The 20,193-nt window shown below is 39.5% G+C and overlaps 1 protein-coding gene across 4 annotated transcripts in view; it reads right to left on the bottom strand.

Moving 5' to 3' along the window:
* The window catches only part of LOC135195588 (probable phospholipid-transporting ATPase IA), a 291,149-nt gene that overhangs the window by 131,135 nt on the left and 139,821 nt on the right, over window positions 1–20,193 (bottom strand). For 2 of the 4 annotated variants that reach the window (XM_064221905.1, XM_064221903.1), the window contains exon 1: window positions 5,069–7,281. The exons of 1 other annotated variant lie outside the window; for it this stretch is intronic. In XM_064221905.1, coding sequence (XP_064077975.1) covers window positions 5,069–6,797 — 1,729 coding nt within the window. In that variant the 5' untranslated portion in view covers window positions 6,798–7,281. Of the gene's footprint in view, window positions 1–5,068; window positions 7,282–20,193 lie in introns of those variants that run through there. One more of the 4 variants, XM_064221904.1, reaches the window with a different exon arrangement.

The following is a 20,193-nucleotide window of genomic DNA, read 5'->3' on the forward strand; positions in this document are numbered from 1 at the left end:
ATACACTAAGTACGGTACGTGACGTCTCAAACGTCACAACGTGCCATCTCGACGCTCTCTTATATTGCTGTAATTTTTGGCTGCCTGGGTAAACTAATATACAGCACAACTTATAATTCAGAGAGAGAGAGAGAGAGAGAGAGAGAGAGAGAGAGAGAGAGAGAGAGAGAGAGAGAGAGAGAGTGAACTGTCCCACTGAACATTACCAGCTCTCTTCTCACGGTCCAAATAATGACCTTCATACCTCCTGTGATATTAAATATATGTCCGCAATCCACCTCATTGGCTGGGAGGAGGAGGAGGAGGAGGAGGAGGAGGAGGAGGAGATGGCTGTAGCAACATGGAGTGAATATCTCCATAGACTGCACAAAACAACTTTACATAATCTCACTTTGAATTACTTTTAATAATCTCACTTTGAATTACTTTTAATAAGTATTATCCATCCTTGAAAGACTCAGTATTACTTTCTTTGGTTATTAAGACGCTTAAGACCATCCAATTATCTTAGTAAATAGACATCTCCCCTACGGCAACCTCAATGCCCGGATAAGAACCGAAACCATTAACGAAAGTTTTATAATTCCGTTTTCTTTTCATGAGAGAAAAACAACTTTCGTATCGAAGAAAACGGTTTTATTAAAGGTAAACAAAAGCAGGCAGCTCGAGCCTGGTGAACGTGCAAGTGTCACATTTTTTTACTTTCTTTCTTATTTGTATTTCTGAAAGTTTGCTTCGCTATTTTTCTGTTTTAATTTTTTACATAAAAATCTTTTGCCGTTGTTGCTGTTTAAGTTATTCTTAAAAGTCGGATATTTTTTCTTTTCCATTTTGCGTTTGACATTTTTCATAACCGGATGTTTTGTTTTTTGGCCCCTCGCTTTTTTTTTCTTTTTTCCTTTTTTTGCCATCTTTAATGAGCAAAAAATATATACACGCAAAACTTATACTCTCGTCCTCTCTCTCTTTCTCACGCGTATTTGTATATGCGCAAACTGTTATATATAAAATGATAAGATTAATAAGAACTATGACTAACCCTCATCCTTCTGGAAAAAAGGTAGTATGTAGCATCAACCACATTTAAGTATGTGAAATATTTAAGATTACAGAACCGCCTCAGAATACAGAAGTAACACTTCAGAATATCCATCATATGACAAAACAACACACAAATCAAACACTTCAGAATTCAATTAACTTTGCAATGTTCCTAACACAGAAAATGGAAGCTGAAACATTTCCACATTTTCGAATTTCACACTATGTCACCGCAGGCAGTCTTTCGACAGAGATGTGAACTGACACCCTAAGCCCTATGAATACAGGGAAAACGTTTATTTTCTTTATTGGCAATTACGACTTTTCTCAACAACAATGCTTAGACACCTAGGCGGAGCTGATATGTATAATACAATTAATTATTATAAATGTTTTCGTGGTGTCGTGACGAGAAATCGGTCAAGTATGGGTAACTGATATATTTCATAAATTTCATAGAAATATTTACGGTACAAAATCAATTTAGCTACTCAGAATTAGCCCTACTAACTACAATGTGATTAACAATATGCTTTGGATAGGGGAGGGTGGGGGGGGGGGGAAGGTTCAGGACACTACAAAAGAACTAATGCTACCAGAAGAGTTACAGCAGCCATCCAAACTCTACGGGATACGGGCCCACAATTTCATTTGTTTGTTCAACGTGCAAGGCAGAGCTAAATTAATTTGGTGACCTACAGTACAATTACATTAAACAGCTGGCCTCCGCCTCCGTCTCTTTCTCTCTTGTGAACACTGATTTAAGTAAAGATTAACAGCTTGATTTTTGCCCGACATAAAAAACTGTCTCCGTGCCTCTCAGTTCGTCGTAAAATATACTATATAGTATATATCCACATTATATATATAATATATATATATATATAATATATATATATATATATATATATACACTAAGATTTAATTAACAATTTTAAACACGGTGGTATCAAATGGAGATTTTATTTAAAAGTTACAAACACTCAATGACAATCTGCCCTCAACTTATGACGGTTACTGTACAACAAAGCCAGACAGTCCTTGAAAGCTTGTTAATTTTTTATCATTATTATTATTATTATTATTATTATTATTAAATTCCTTAAATCTACGTTAGATACCATCATGTTCAATTGAGGTCCTGTTTTTAATTTTATAATATATATATATATATATATATATATATATATATATATGATATATATTATATATATATATATATATATATATATATATATATATATATATATATATATAACATATATATATATATTATTATATATATAAATATATATATTATATATATATATATATATATATATCGACAAGGACACAAATTAGTGCCTTTTTACGACAGGTTCACACACACACACACACCTACCTTTTAATCTCCCAGGCAAACAATGGCCCTCATGAATCAAAAGAAAGCCCTGGACAAAGAACGCCACAAAAGTACTCAAGACACAAACATAACACAGACAACCTCCAAGAGGTTGCGATATATAAACATTCACTGATGCTGGAACAGGAAAAGAATGAAAACAATGTACCTTGAGCCCTCTTTCCAGGTAAGTGAAGTAGACTCCTTGTACAGAGCTTTCCTAACCCACCCTTTAGGGTCACAACCTTCGGGCAAGCAAGCCTTGTGTGTTCAGAGTGCGGTTCAGTGGTCTGGTTAAATCAATTCATATTAACAAGGGTTGTCTTTCTCTCTCTCTGTCCTCTGGGTTGGTCTTAACAGTATATATATATTTATATTATAATTATATATAATATATATTATACTATATATATAATATCTATATATATATATAATATTATATATAATAATATGATATATTATATGTCTTAAAAAAAGTTTTCTCTTTACCTCTCTTATCAGCAACGTCACACAGCCACAAACGCCATTCACAACAGCTCAAAGAATTGAAAAAATGACGTAATTTACAAATGTAGACGATCAAAAGTACTCATGGTGGGAACCTATAGTTAACACTCCTCAAGAATAAGGGTCAAATTACAGTAAGTGTGAAATCCTCATTTCTGAACATGGCAGTAAATAAGAATATTTTGCATAAATCGTTGTCTTTGCAGTGCACGACCTTTTTAACAGGCCTTCAATCAATCACGATATACAAAAGAAATTTCCTTTACTAATGGCAATGTCCATAACTAAGCATAAACAACGGATTTTCAATGTTCTAATTCTGACATAAAAAAAAAAAAAAAAAAAAAATTGAATGTTAAACGCCAGCAAAATTTAATATTGGGAGTATTAAATAAAAGTTAAAAAAAAAAAAAACCATCTTCGAAATATTTTAAAACTATGTTAAAACTACCGTTTCACACTTTTTTGCGCATTTCCAAACTGCACTATACTCCAGCTCACTGATTTAAACTACTCTAAAGAACGTCAAAAGTCAGCTTTCGAAGAAATTGAAAATGCCCCGATTTTAACCTTCATTTTCAAAATGGCGCCTCTGAAAATCATGTAATATGTATAGACCCATTAGTTTTAGACAAATCTACTACGGATAAGCAACTCAAGTTCTGAAATAGAGAGAGAGAGAGAGAGAGAGAGAGAGAGAGAGAGAGAGAGAGAGAGAGAGAGAGAGAGACTTCAATATGGAACTCAAAAGTTTTATACTCCACTGAGAGAGAAGAGAGAGAGAGAGAGAGAGAGAGAGAGAGAGAGATCATACTAAATTTAAGCTTCATGTTTCCTATTTCGTGTGTGTGTGTGTGTGTGTGTGTGTGTGTGTGTGTGTGTGTGTTGTGAGAGAGAGAGAGAGAGAGAGAGAGAGAGAGAGAGAGAGAGAGAGAGAGAGAGCGCAGCTTTAAAAGACGACATAATCGCTTCATATCGCTCGGAGCATTCCATCACAATGAGAACTGAAGAGAAAGAATGACTTCATTAAGCGTGCAGATTTTCTTTTTTCATTCTATTCGAGAATTTCTGCGACCTCTCAAAACTCGGCCAGAATCACTGGGGATTATTATTTTTATTATTTTTACTTCAATTTCATTTGAGCAATGTTGTTCCTGTGTGAAAATGTAAACAAATAAATGGGAGTCTGGGGGAAGCGTAGCGTTAACTCGGTGCATGTACATGTCACTGAAAATAAAGAGGCTCTGCACTAACGACGGTAATAAGCGAAAGGACAATTAACATCATTACCAGAGACGAGAGAGAGAGAGAGAGAGAGAGAGAGACGGAATAAGGGGGGGATCTGCGTGCAAATATTCGAAATTCAAAAATTTTTAAATATTAATTCTGTGATATGACGAATTCACTGCCTCTGTCCAATGACCTAAGGCCAACACCTCCACCCCACAACATCCTCATACACAAATATGACCCCTAACCTCTACACCCATTTTTGATCATGTACAAAACTGCTGGGTCAAGTAACACTCCAAATGCCAAAGCACCGGTTCATGTGGCATAATGTGTTACAGACGCTAATGAATTATGTTTAGGCAGCCAAGAGAGAAGTATACCAGCAACTGGGCGAATTGCTTAGGAATAGGAAACACGGCAATGTTGGGGGAAACATGTTTGGATAAAGCATGAGAAATGGAGACACGGAGAATGATGAGGAGGAAGCACAAGGATCTGACAAAATGTAAGGTTTGAACATAGCTGAAGGTTTAGATAAGACACAGTGACTAGAGAGAAACAGGGATTTGGGCAAGGCAAAAGATATGGGCAAGACAATTTTAGACAAACTTCAATGTTTGGATACGATGCAAAGGTTGATGATAGTGTATGGCTTGGATATAGGTTTGGATAAAGGAAACATTGTGGCCAAAGCACGAGGTTTGGATAGCAATAAATGTCTGGACAAAGCAAAGGGCCTGGATACTTGACTGGTTTGGATAAAGCAAAGGTCTGGAGGGCCAAAATGCACGGTCTGGGAACACATTGTATGACCTGGATAAGAGCAAAATGCCTATTGAATGCAGCGCAAGGAATGAGGCGTACAGAATGGATAAAGCGAACAGGCCTGGATAAAGTGTGCTATACCTGAACGGTTGGAAGCTTCTCCAGGGTTCAGAGGTTCTAGGCAGGTGACAGGAGAGGACAATTTTGACCCTCTGGATACCACACTCACCCAGGACCTCCGTGACTTCTGAGATTTCTGAGACTTTTGCGATTTCTGAGATTTCTGTGACCGCTGAGACTGTTGCGATTTCTGAGACCGCTGGGATTTGAGCGATCTCTGGGATCGAGTCCTGGTTGGGGTCGAGGTATCCAGGGTCAAGAGAGTTGTCACACTGATGTCATCGTATTCTCTGACACTTTCCATCATGGTTTCCTGCCTGGCTAGTGGAGCCCCCTCGTCTGGGCCCTGCTCATCGTGAACATAGCTATTACGATTCTCGCCAAAGACATAGTCCTTTACTGGGGCCATCTTTGCTCTCAGGGACTCTGTGAATGACTGCCTACTAAGCACAAAGGTCCTTCTGTAGGTGAAAGGAGGTTTAACTTGTTCGCAAGGTGAGGAGGCAGAAGATCCAGATGTTGCTGGAATACCATTACCAAAGGGGCGTCTCTGTTGGTTGAACTGTGCCCGGGTATTATCAATCCTGGCTAGTGTACTTGAGATCTGAGCCTTTATGTTGTCATCAAGTGCCCCTGCATGTGCCTGCGCTTCATCAGTATGCTCAAGGGCACCATTGTCAATTCCTTCGCAAGTCACGACCTCCAGGCCAGCTAGGGAAGCGTCAACCTCATCCTGCATGCGACCCAAGCAACGGTCTTCCTGGTGACCAAGAGCAGCTGCAGCTTCCTGGTGATGTTGCCAAAGGCTGGCATCATCTGGCCTGTGATATGCATCATCAGGTAAACTGTCAGGTGTCTGTGATAAGCATTCAGTCAGAAGAGAAGCTGATTCGGGATGGGGAACTTGGGAATCACTACTAGGTAAGCTCCTGCTATCAGACAAGAGGTTTTTAGTTGACTTATAATGGTCACATTGCAAAAAGCAAACTGCATCTTCTTCAGGCTCGGCCCCTTTCCTCTCTAAACCATTGGTAGTGTATGCTGACTTCTTTCCTGCTTCCTTATCAAGGGATAGCAAATAACTACCAGCTTGGACGTGGGCATTTTCAAAAGATGGGTGGTAGGGTTCTTCATCGGAAGATTCTTCTAGTACACTATTCCTGTGACCTGCAGCTCCGAGTGGGTCATCGACTACATTTGGATGGTAGTAAGAGGACGGATCGTGAACGCCAGTTTCAGCATAATCTGATTCAGAAACTTCGCAGAGAAGATGTTCACTGCTACCATGTGGGAAGACATTATTAGGAGACATCTGGTGGTGCAAAGAATCCACCTGGAAGGTTCTGGCTGCCTCTGCATAGCTTTCATCTTCGGAGTCTCGATCAATGTGATTACAAGAGCAAGGATGCCCCAAACGACCCCCTGCAGGGTGCAGATGATGATCGAGAAGCTGGGCATCTTCTGGCGCCCGGCCGTCGGTGCATTCGTCGCATGGAGCTACGTCCATCTCATAGCAAAAATTGGGATTATCTATCACAAAACGCCCGTCTTCCGCAGACATGCGTCCAGAGGGAGCACTCGGGTGAGGCGCGCGGGGAGGCAGCCACGGATGCTGAGAGGCAGCATCGTTTTGTACATGGCCTGGCCCATGCTGAGCCTGCTGTGGCAGATCCTGAGAATCATGTCGGGAGTCTGCCAGATAAAGCGTCAGCTTCTCCTTTTCATCAGAATCATCAGCATCACAAATCATGACTGATGTGGATCATCTAAAACTGGTGCACATCTGAACGGTATGAAGCGGTCTGACACGCGACAGTTTCTTCCTAACCACTGACATCTATTCAAATCGGTTTAACCCTACAAACGCCTAAGTATCGTATATGTACACGGATATCACACGTCAACCTTTGATTCATCGATTCCTCTCCTAGGGCCAACAGAGTCGTCAACACTTCTTAACATCTAGCTACGTTACGAGAAGCTGCCTTCAGGTGCTGCAGGCACATGCGCATTCACAGATACGTTAACACAGAGGGCCCTTTGATTTGCACACTTGAACACTTCTCTTCATCAGTTCCATCCCAAGGAACCTTTTTCTTATTCTGACAATAGGCACTTCAAACCCCACTTGGGCCACCGATAACGCCACAGCATATGACTCTTCGTGTGCAATAGCGGCCTCCATTTTCAGATATCTTGTTTATCAGTGTTTCATGCAGTTTAACTTTCCATTTCTGAAAAGAGCAAGTTCATTTTTTTTTCTACACATACAAAAAATCTCACCATCGTGAATCAGAATGACTAGACATCACACCAACAATGCTTAACTACGTAGAACACAAACACAAAGCTGATGAAACTGAGGCGAGTTCAATCAAGGCTGACCCTACTTGATTACCATCACTTTGACATCACTCCAGCGTCACTTCCACATCACTCTGACGTCATGGTTCGAATGTAAACACAATGAGGAATGGCATGCTGTCTGCTAATACTCAAGTTCTTTCAACGTTTTCTTACAAGCAAATATTACTGCCTTCAATAATTCAGCAATACACCACAGTTGTTGTTGTCTTCAAAGATGGATGACATGATATCAATGAGAGAAGGGGAAAAAATAAAGAGAAAGGTCTGCAGAAATTAGGGAAAACATAAAAAAGGAAGGTGGAATAAGCACAGCAAGGAATTTATCGGTTAAACATTAAGCCAACAGTTCTGGATTTTGTTAACTACGGCACTTGATACGTCTTAAATCTATTACAGGAATAAAAGTAAAAAGAATTATTATCTGACCACAGGAGTGTCACTTAGGTGAACGAGGCATTGCAACAACAATCCCTTGGAATTATATACACATTCTTCACAAGCACTGCATTTGCACAAGAATCTCTCAAATAAAAATACAACACGACTGGATAAGGTGCACTTTGGTGTTGCAAGAACAATCAATGAACGCCAGGGAGCGAGCGAGCGAGCATGTCTGCACTAATATCTGAGGAAGCACAGGTAAGCACCAAGAGGAGGCCATTCGTGCTCCGAGAAGGAAAACTCCCAAATCTCCCAAAAATTCGAGGAGGGTGCGGTTGCGACAGAGGGACGATTTCGGCAACCTCAGCGGTGAAACGCAGCACATATACGACCACCACGATGACGCAATGAAGTCTCTACTGGGAAAGTGCAGATAACCACCGATAGATTGAGGCAGGGAAAGGGGTAGAAGGGGTGGGGGTAGATGGGTGAAAGGGGAGGGTGTGTGTGTGTGTGTGTGTGTGTGTGTGTGTGTGTGTGTGTGTGAGCGAGTGAACAAATGAGTTGAGGAAGTCCGAAGGTGATACACGTACACATGAGAGAGAGAGAGAGAGAGAGAGAGAGAGAGAGAGAGAGAGTAAATAATGCAAGGGAGAGACGAGAGCCACCCACAGTGGGGTGAGGGGGGTGAGGGGGGGGAGACGTCACAGCGCGAGGCGAAAGTACCAAGAAGAATGTTAAGTATCCGACTCCTTAATCCCTCATGACGACTACGACGACGACAGTCCTTGGTGCCAGTAACGTGAGTTTCGTGCTGGTGGATTTAAAGTAGATATTGCCAAAGTGTCCGACAGCTCGCTGCCTTGGAAGGAGCGCGCAAGCTCGTGGGCTTCAAGTGAAAGCAAGGGGGCCTGGCTGGCTGCAGACGGCGGGGACATGACTTAGCAGCACGAGTGCCCCACGGACGAATAAATAAGCGCCGCTTTTTCAAGGGCGTATCAAAAGAGGGTGCATCCTCCTCCCTCCCTCCCTCCCCCCCCCTCTCTCTCTCTCGGAAGCGTATGTACGCCTGGGAAGGCATTTCTCTTCCAACAGCAGGATGAGAAATGATCTCACTGTTCTCCTCGTGAGGTGCTGCCCCTTCCTGAAGAACGGAAGGGTGCCATCAACCAGCTCCCATGAAATGGGAGTGCCTAGGAACACCCACCCAGGGGCCAGAGATAACGGGAGGGGCACCACTCTGCACTGCGAAGGAGGAGGAGGAGGAGGAGGAGGAGGAGGAGGAGGAGCGAGAGAGAGAGAGAGAGAGAGAGAGTGTTCGCGAGTTCGGAAATGGATACTAGGGGTTAACTGCGGGATGGAAAATAAATTACAGTGCATCACAAAATAAAAGGAGGTGGTCGTGGGTGCACATGGACGAAGAGACGAATGCAAAAAGAAGAAGAAGAGAAATAAAACGTTAGGTGTCTTGTGAGTGTTAGGAGTCACTACACGTCCGCGCGGGTGGAGACTTGCCAACGAAATGGTGGCTGCTTTGGGTCTAGGGATAGAGAGAAAGAGAGTAGTCTAAGGGGGTGGGAGGGGAAGGTCACGGAAGAGGAGGAGGAGGAGGAGGAGGAGAGGATGGGAGGGGGGAGGAGATGATAGTGGATGGAGGAGGAAAGGGCGAGGAGGAAAAGGAGGGAGGAGTTAAAAGACCGGGTGGGGTGGTGGCTGGTTGCAGAGTAGATAGAGAGAGAGAGAGAGAGAGAGAGAGAGAGAGAGAGAGAGAGAGAGAGTTTGGTGATATGAGTATGAGAGAGAGACAGATGCTTGGACCTCTCGTCTTAGGTTACAAAAGGTTGGGGGATACGAGCAGATGGAAAAAGGTTCAATCAAAGAGAAAACGTGATAACGAAACCCACAAAAATGATGCAATTTATACGGCTTATAAATAATAAATAAATAAAAGGAAAAATAAAAACTATTATTTTACGTAACTTCGTACCATCCAGGTGTAAACTAATTCGAGCTGTGAAACTATTGGAACTGTTTAACACACTTACACACGCATACATATGCAAACATACACACAAATATATATCTATCTATTATATATATATATATATATATATATATATATATATATATATATATATATATATATATATATATATATATATATATAGAATATATATATATTTACACATACAGAACTACAGAGAGCACTCTTGCAAAAGCATCAGGCAATCGTTGAGCACAAGGGAGAGAGAGAAAAAAAAAAAGTTACAACAGCAGTACCTGGGAATACTTACGGCAAGACAGTTTACAAACGTGAAAAGCATACCAAGTATTAGTTCTTTATAAAACAGCCATTCTGATCCCGTATTGGCGTTTAATTTTCCATTCGAGCAACACACCAAACCTGAGCTTTGCGCCATGAAAAACAAAAGAAAATATACACCTTGGCAAACATTTGGCACCATTACAAACTGTAATGGCGTTATGGGTAATGAAATGTGGATGCATTTTACGTAGAGTTACAGAACGATTGTGTATGTTTATATAAGTGTCACATAGTATATTTCTTTAAAATATAAATTGATTACCCCTTATGGATATATGTGTATATAAGGACAATACACAATATAAATTAATATATAAAAGAAAACATTCTTTCAGTAACTACTTTACCTTTAACATTAAGACTTTTTTTTTTTTTTTTACAAGAACGAAAGAATCCAGTAAAACTCCGATGCCGATGCATTTTTAAATACGATGAAATTTTTAACATTTGAGTTACTCGTCTTAAAGTATTCATAAAATCGTATTTGAGAGAGAGAGAGAGAGAGAGAGAGAGAGAGAGAGAAGAGAGAGAGAGAGAGAGAATGTGGGGGGAGAGGGGTAGCTGAGCCTTTGGGGAAGAAGGAATGCATGAGAGGCAATCCCAATTTCAAAGTCAGTAAGATATAAATCACTTTAACGTAAAGAAGCAAATGGCTGGATAACTAACAACATAAAACACAGATTTACAAAGACTGTGGTGTCTCTTTCTAGAACTGGGACAAAAACTTATGTAAATATTCATCTTCCAAAACTTTGTCATTAGTTCCGCGTATACTCCGTTACGGTAAGTCTGTCGGAAACATAAAACTAAATTATTTTCAAACAGACATTACTAAACACAACGAAACAACATCAAACCAAAGTAAAATTCCGAAGCATAGCAGCTGATGCCACAACCACCACAAACAACAACAACAACAGTAACAATAAAAACGAAACATCACTGTACAACGAATATGAAAAGCAAATCCTATGACATGCAAAAATAAAAACGCTCCCTAGCATTGGCTCATGAGAATAAAGGCAACGGAGGAGATTAAGGTTACACAGAACAGAACAGCAAACGTAAGACTTCGACTGGTTATAGGGGTAACTCAACTGATGATAAATATCTGCAGCCGATATCACTGTCACATAATGGTTTGTGCTGGGCGACCAGGGCAGCCAATCACGATTAGCTTCAGTGATGTCGGGTGCAGATATTTACCGTCAGCTCAGACACTCCTTCCTTTTATCCAAATATTCCTATTCCCTTTTCCTTTCCAGTCCCCTTTCCAGTTAGTCGGGTGCCCTGGCTCTAACCTATCCCTCACAAGAGTACAATACTAGATGAGGTTTTATACATAACAGTAACAAGAAGACAAAGAGGTACAGCGGCCACTGATTTGCGTGCAATCTTCGCCATAGATAAGATATCACCCCTTGTCACATCCCATGTTTCAAGAGTGCTAGAAGAGGAAGGAGTGTCATATAACAACACTTTTACTCTTCATAAGAGCGGATACCACCCCCCCCCCCCAACACCCTTTCCTTTGGCGGACGAAAGGGCTTGAATGGGGGCACGTTATCAACTGGGGCTCAGCAAAAATCCTTCTGCTGAATTTTCAGTCCCTCCAATAAATCAATCAATCAATCAATACAGGTATACTGCCATTCAATCCCATCAACCCTCAAACCAATACAAACAATGCTACATTCCATAGAAAAAGAAAAGGGTTCAAAACTTGTGAATAAAAGGTTTTAACATCGAAAAGCGACGAAAACGATTGTTAACAAAAATGGCCCCTTATCAAAACACTATATCCAGCCGGTCAAATGTTAAGCCACAGATGCAATGCAACAATTTGAAAACTGACAGTCAAGACCTTAAGCTCCATATGGGATAATGCTAACAATAAGACCACTTGGAACCTAACAATTAAGACCTTAAGCCACAGATGAAATACAAAACATAATAAGACTATTTGAATACTGACAATTAAGACCTGTCATGAAAAGCATTATGTAAAAACTCTTCTATAAAAGACAGTCAGGAAAATGACCGAGATAAGAGAAACACACACACACACACAACACACACACATACACACACACACACACACACCACACTCGCGCGCGCGCGCAACGCTCATCCCAATGCAAAGCAGCAAAATGAATCAAGAAGACAACTGCAAGATAATCAAGAGGTCAGTGACCTCTCCAGCAACGAGGAGTGACCTTGAATGGCAAAGGAACCAGGGCTGCGGAATAAGCTAATAGAGTTCAAGTCCCATCACGGCTTAATGGGCTGCTAAAAGGGGGCCAGGCTCCCCATTGCCATTTTGCGAATTTAAACGCTGAATTTACAAGAAAAATAATGACAAGGGTTCAGAATTCAGTTCTGAAGTTCGTTTAGCGTCGTAAAATTCACAATTTACAAGAAGATATATATATATATCTTATATATATATATATATATATATATATCATATATATATAGATATATATATATATATTACGTCGGTATATATATACTATATATATACATATATATGTGTATATATCTAATATATGTGTGTGTATATGTATCTTATATATACATTATCATTATATTATATATGTATATATATATATATATATATATATCCCCATACCGACGTAAATATTATCATAAAGTTTCCCAAATGAAAATATACAGAAGGAAAAACAAGAACCACCATTCAATATTATTATTATTAACTTTTAGTTTCATTTCCTAAATGATCCTGTCTTGACGTGACCATTTCTAGGACAAGGAAAAGGTAACGTCTAGCTCCAGAACCCAATTACAATTACAAAATGCAAATGAAACGCATAAAAATAAAAATCGTAAAACTATGTTCACACCAAATCATACCACTTTCACTAAAATACTCATAACAATATAATTCACTGTACTACAGCTAGAGATCACTAGCAAGTCTCATTCTTTGTTTGTATGTTTTGACGTTGCATGGAACCAGTGGTTATTCAGCAACAGGACCAACGACTTTACGTGACTTCCGAACCACGTCGAGAGTGAACTTCTATCACCAGTAATAAACATCTCTCGCCTCTCAATGGAATGCCCGAATATCGAACTCGCAGCCACCGAGGTGGTAGACCAAGACCATACCGATCACGCCACTCAGCCGCTTACCAGCAAGTCTGAAGATTCAGAATTTCACCTCTTTCGAAACCGGCTGTTTCCCCGAAGTGTTCTCACACGCAACACTATACGACTCACGGGCTGGACTGAATTGAACTGAATACAGAACTTAAGCCAAAGGCTTGAAAGGTGTAACAGGAGGAAAACTTCGCTGTTGCACTTTGAATCAACTCTCAGGACAGGGTGGAAAGTAAAATGAAAGAAAAGAGAATATGAGAGGGGGTACAGCAAAAGGAACGAAAGGGGTTGCAGCCAGGGGCCAAAGGCACGCTGCACTGCCAGCAAAGAACCTTAAGTAAAGCACTAACCACCTACGGGGAACTCTAGGACTGAGAGACTGGAGGAGGAGGAGGAGGAAGGAACAAGGGAGGGGGGGGGGTGAGTGTGATACAATGTGCCTTTAAAATAAGCGTATCTCTTAAATGTACGACCACTAGGCACACAAGGAGGCGTGATCTTGCATGAAAGGTTCCGCAAGATTGCAAGTTTTTTTTTTCTTTCGTTTTCTGAGCCGAACATCACATTAGGGATTGTGAACAGCCAGCCATTATCGTAACTTGTTAACTCTGTGTGTGTGTGTGTGTGTGTGTGTGTGTTTAAATTGCAGATAATTAACTTCTGTCTTTGGTATTCTGTCATTCATGTATTATAATTTAGTTATTCCTTGAAAGCCTCCCATTTTTTTATATATAATCTTACATCAATTATTTTCAGAAAAAAAATCTTATTTTCGATAAAAGACTCGTCGCATTTTGAGCTTCCTTTATTTTCCATATCTTCCTTTTGTGTGAATCAACTTCATTCGCGAGAATTGCCTTCTATTTACGTAATATACTCTATCATTCATTTTTAACCTTTATCTTCTATTAATTTCCAATTTTCTTTTCCGGACTTTTCTTGTTCCCGGGTGCTCTTCTTTTTATCTCTAATTCAATCACTTCCTCCTTTATATTTTTCCTCTTCAAGTCTCTTAATTCTTCCTTCCCTTCATCTCCTTGCCAGTTTTCTTCTTTATTATTAAAGTTTCTGTTTACTCAATCTATTACTTATCCACCCTTTCTCTCTGATAAACCTTTAAAGTTAAACAGCTTCTGTTTAAAAAGAAGGCTCCTTTCACTTTGTCGTTCTCTATTTATCTCAATTTACCGAAGGTTTACTTTCTGTATCTTCTTATTTTTCTGCAATTCTGTAGTAATTCTATTATTCTATGCCTATCTCCCCAAATCACGGAATGTTTTTACCCTTTCCTTCTGGTCACTGATCGCGTAAGCTCTATATCAACCAACAGTTTTCCTTCTACCTCAAATAATTCCGCCAACTCGGGGGTTGGCGGGAGTAAGCCTACAAACTACTTTGTTCCTGTTGTTCTTGCTGATGTTGCTTTTTGGGGGGTAAGAAAGGTCTATAGAAAAGCCTAAAAATGTCAGAAAAAAGATGTTTCGTGTTGTTAAAGATACTGGAATTTTAAGATAGCATATTTATGATTTATTTATCGGAATGAAAATGTAAAAAATAAATAATGTGCATGTTAAACAGAACAGAACAATTATTTCTAATGTAGCGTATTTATTTTGATTTTCACTGATGAAACTACGCTCTATTTGACTGTAGATTTTAGCATGCACCAAGAGTAAGCTGGAGGTCGGATCATGCCTTTATTGTACCTTTATATTAAAATACTCGCCACTTCCTGCTAACAATCCCAAACATTATCATTATCATTATTATTATTATTATTATTATTATTATTATTATTATTATTATTAATTTATTTTTTAAGTTCTGTTTCCTTACTAACTTTCTGATTTTTTAAAAGTAATTCTCGTCCCTTGTTGTCTCTCTGATTTAGTTCGCCAAACCTATCTATGGTTTTTATGTTCATCATTTTTCCCATAATTCCCATTTCCGGCGACCCGATCAATTCCCATTTCCGTCGACCCGAACCAAGCCTTTATTTTACCCACCTTTTCTTCTTTTTGTTTCCTCTGAATAAAAACCCAATGACAGCCGTTTCCTTCCGATAACACAATCCGTGATCTTCAATTCTGATTTTTTTCCTTTTCTTCTTCTAACTTTTCCTTTCTCTCTCTCTCTCTTGGAACAATAGCAGCCTCCATCAGCTTCCCTTCTTCGCGTTCAGATTCCATCTAACCGTCTAACAGTTCCGATTCCATCTCGTCCTTTCGGTTCAACCTCATCATTCAGATTCTAACTAAACGTTTCAATTCCGTCTAACAGTTCCGATTGCGTCTGACAGATTCCATTCAGTTTAATCGTTCCGATTCCAACTTCCCATTCCGATTCCATCTCACCAATCCGATTCTATCTTTCTGGTCCAATTCCATCCAACCGTTCCAATTCCATCTAACCATTCCAATTTCATCTAACCGTTCCGATTCCATCCAACCATTCCCATTCCATCTAACCGTTCCGATTCCATCTAACCATTCCAATTTCATCTAACCATTCCGATTCCATCCAACCATTCCGATTCCATCTAACCGTTCCGCTTCCATCCAACCATTCTGATTTCATCTAACCGTGCCGATTCCATCCAACCATTCCCATTCCATCTAACCGTTCCGATTCCATCCAACCATTCCGATTCCATCTAACCATTCCGCTTCCATCCAACCGTTCCGCTTCTATCTAACCATTCCCATTCCATCTAACCATTCCCATTCCATCTAACCGTTCAGATTCCATCCAACCATTCTGATTCCATTTAACCGTCCAGATTCCACCAAACCATCCCAATTCCATCTAACTGTTCCGAGTCCATCCGATTCCATCTAACCATTCTGATTCCATCTAACCGTTTCGATTCCATCTAACCATTCCGATTCCATCTAACCATTCCGATTCCATCTAACCATTCTGATTCCATCTAACCGTTCCGATTCCATCTATCCAAACGGCAGGGTTTCCAATCAACGAAAGAGGCCCTTTAAGTCCCTGGATACTAATCTCTACCATCCTCAGGGGAAGCTTCTCATCCTTCCAAGATCCAGTCTAATTAGTTTAAAGTTCCAAATGACCTCCGTCTGTTCGGCCATTGTGAAATGTCTGTGAAATGTCTTCAGCGTGGCAGCCTTCAGTCAATGCCATAAGCTGTTCCCGTGTCGTCGTAACGACAACAAACTAGGTGGAGGATATGTTAACTGATTAACCAGACTTAACATCAAAATGAGATGCATAAACAAGCTTCAAATGTTAATATGTTTATTAATTAACCAGATTTAACTTTAAAATCGGATGCAAAACCACACTTGAATTATCAACTTTTTCTTTTTAAATCTTGTGTTCCTGGGCCGTTGTAGTTACGATAAATATTTAGCAAAAACAGACTTGAAAAATCCAGTGTTTAAATCCTATGTTACAATGAAGAAATGTTAATAAATATGTTAATTAATTAACCAGAGTTAACAAAATGAGATGCAAAAACAAGCTCCAATTATTAACAACACCTCATCAAAATCCTGTGAACCTGTGTCGTCGCAATTAGGACAGACTTATCGTAGGAAATGTTAATCAACATATTAATTAATTAACCAGAATTAACATCAAAATGATACGCAAAAGCAAACTTCATATTATATCAAAGTGTCACCAAAGTCCTGTGTCGTCGCAATTACAACAGACTAGTTTGAGGAAATATTAGTAAATACGTTAATTAATTAACCACAATTTAACATTGAGATATTTCAACAAGCTTCTTTTATCAACCTTTAATCAAAATCCACTAGCATACTTTCTACTTCGAAATCGAACAAAAATAAAATTCTTTCCTTCGAGAGAAACTCAGTTTTACTATTCCATACTTCTAATTCTAGTTGTTATCTCAAACTTATTTGTTTAATTAAAAGTTCGGTCAAATCATTAGTTAAAAAATAACCTTTAAGCTTACGAACTGAATAAAGTTCCTTACGTGAACTAAACACTTAAATCACCCTGAAAAAAAGTACCAGTAAATAACCAGAAATTAAATAAAGTTATAATTAGGCTGTAATTTTCGCCTTTAACTCCAGAAAATTACAACTCGCTTTCATAGGAATTAAGAGCATTATATATATATAAAAAAAAAAGCTAATCTAATACACTTAAAAGGATGGACCTAGTTCGAGTCTCTTAAGCCCACTCAATTTACACCTTAATGAATCTACCTGGGGACCTTTGTAAATGATTCTATTCTGGGGTCGTTTTCCTTTTTTTTTTTTTTTGTCATTAGAAAGAATGGAGACTACCTCCCTCGTGTCTTTCATAAAGCACTTCATCTTCCGTCCCAGTAATGAACTTGCCATTTTCCTCCTAAATATCTCTCTCTCTCTTCTACGCAAAACACTCGCTCCCTTTAGTCTCGAAATAAGGGGAAAATATTGAGACAGACGACCGGGGGAGTATGGGAGGGGGGGTGGAGGAGGTAGAAGAGAAGGGGCAGGACAGGGAGAGAGTCTAGGGGAAAGGGGAATATAGAGGGGGGAAGGAGGTACGGGGTGAAGGGTGAAACATGGTAGGGGGAGTCTAGGGGAAAAGGGAATTTAGAGGGGAAAGGAGGTACGAGGTGAAGGGGAGACATAGTAGGGAGAGTCTAGGGGAAAAGGAATTCAGAGGAAGGGAGTATGGCGGGGGGAAGGGAACATTGGTGTGGAGGAGGAGGAGGAGGAGGAAAAGGTTAGAAAATGTGACCGAAATGTCAAGAGCTGACGCCAACGGGGCCCGCTGGCCCAGCCCAGCCAGACACAGAGGCAGGAAAGCCGCCCAAGTGGCACAGACCACAAACCTCCTCCCTCCCCTGGAAATGTCTCTTTCCAATTTATATCTGGAAAGTTTTTTCATTACGTGGAGAGGCAGAAACATTTGGAAACGTAAATATGAACGTAATAAGTTGGACAACGTTGGGCGCAACTGGGTTTTGGGCGTTACACTGCAGGGACTCAAAATAAAGTTGTTTTGAAGGTTGAAGGAGAAATACAAATACTTTATTTATTTAGAGGGAATAAATCTCCTTGAAGAAGTCTGAGAAAATAAATATCATTTTTACTATTAATGGAAAATATTCTAGAGAGAGAGAGAGAGAGAGAGAGAGAGAGAGAGAGAGAGAGGAGGAGGTAGAGAGAGAGAGAGAGAGAGAGAGAGAGAGAGAGAGAGAGAGTGAGTGAGTTTAAGCCATAAGCTGACAATCACATGAATTACTGGGACAATTTATATTTTTTTTAAATCAATGGACGGCCTGAGAGAGAGAGAGAGAGAGAGAGAGAGAGAGAGAGAGAGAGAGAGAGAGAGAGAGATAACCAATTCAGTCGCGAAATCAAAATTCCAAAATGCAGTCAATTTTAATTAAAGCCAAAAATTCCTAAAGAACAAAATCAAGGTCTGTTGTAGTATTAACAATCCTCACTGATAACCACCATAAAAACCAATATAAAAAGAGGTGGATAACAAACATACATGACTTTGCAAATTTCGTTACAATTGGAGATTTCATTCCTACAAAACCACTTGAAAGATATATATCCACCACAATACATGACAAGGTTGCCATGAAAGAAAATTTCACGGTTTTATAAAAAAAAAAAATCTATTAACCGTGATATATATATATATATATATATATATATATATATATATATATATATATATATATATATATATATATATAAAACTGGCGTAGCGAAAAGCGTACATTAAGGACCATGAAAGATATAATTTTAAAAATAAACAGAGAACAACTGACGCTGAGAAAATAAAAAGGGGAAAAAAAAAAAAATTCACGAATTCGCATGCAGAGTAAAATATAATAAACATTTCATTAACAGGATTGAATAAAAAAAAAAAGAAACGTGAAAAGTTAGTAAAATTTAACATCACTGCAAAAAGCACACCCACAGCGAGGGAAAAAAAAGAGGAAAAAAAAAAAAAAAAAAAAAAAAAAAAAAATTGGCCAACCCCCCCCCCCTCAAAAAACGTACACAAAAAGCTAGCAAAAAGCAACGTCGAACCTCAAATGAATGACAAGCACCAACATTTGCATAGCAAAAGAGTAATCCCCAACTTTCTAGCTGTTCCAATAAAAGCCCATTAATCCCAACAGACCATCACTCAAACAAACTCAAACAATGGAGGATTTTGTTTCGCCTACGCACCCGCCTACGTATGCCACGTGTAATAAAAGCGGGCTATAACTAAGGCAAGATCAGAGGGTTTACCTATAAGTCTCTCTCTCTCCTCTCTCTCTCTCTCTCTCTCTCTCTCTCTCTCTCTCTCATCTCTCGTCTCTCTCTCTCTCTCTCAAGAATCGATTCATAACACCAAGAAATCTAAACTTTAATAAAAATTCATTTCGGATATAATTCAAAATGGCTTTGTGATATTTATAACCAATTACATGAATTTTGGCTAAGTATTTTCACACGGTTGACTCGTATAAGTGTTTCCATGTAGAGAGAGAGAGAGAAAGAGAGAGATATGTTTTACCCATAAGCTGATAATGACATGAATTACTGGCCTTGTTTAAAATCTTGCATGAAGAGGAGAGAGAGAGAGAGAGAGAGAGAGAGAGAGAGAGAGAGAGAGAGAGAGAGAATGCTCTATGCACGACCTGATAATCGCTAACGAAGTAATTCATTTTCCCCAAAAGTGTAGGACCATAGTGGAAGACTGGCTTCCGACTACCGCAAAATTAAGGTTGAAATCAGGATTACCCAGGCTTAGAGATGAGAGAGAGAGAGAGAGAGAGAGAGAGAGTGGCGCCGGTCAGACGCCCGTAATAATAATATCATTATTATTACTGGCACAAACCTCTGGGCAAAAATCCTCTCTTTTTCTCTACCGCACTACAACCGATTCCTCCTCTCTGGTAAAGAGCTAAGTTTGGGGAAGCACTCGATGGCATTCTAGTATATTCAAA

Source organism: Macrobrachium nipponense, chromosome 16 (assembly GCF_015104395.2).
Source record: "Macrobrachium nipponense isolate FS-2020 chromosome 16, ASM1510439v2, whole genome shotgun sequence".
Lineage (NCBI taxonomy): Eukaryota > Metazoa > Arthropoda > Malacostraca > Decapoda > Palaemonidae > Macrobrachium > Macrobrachium nipponense.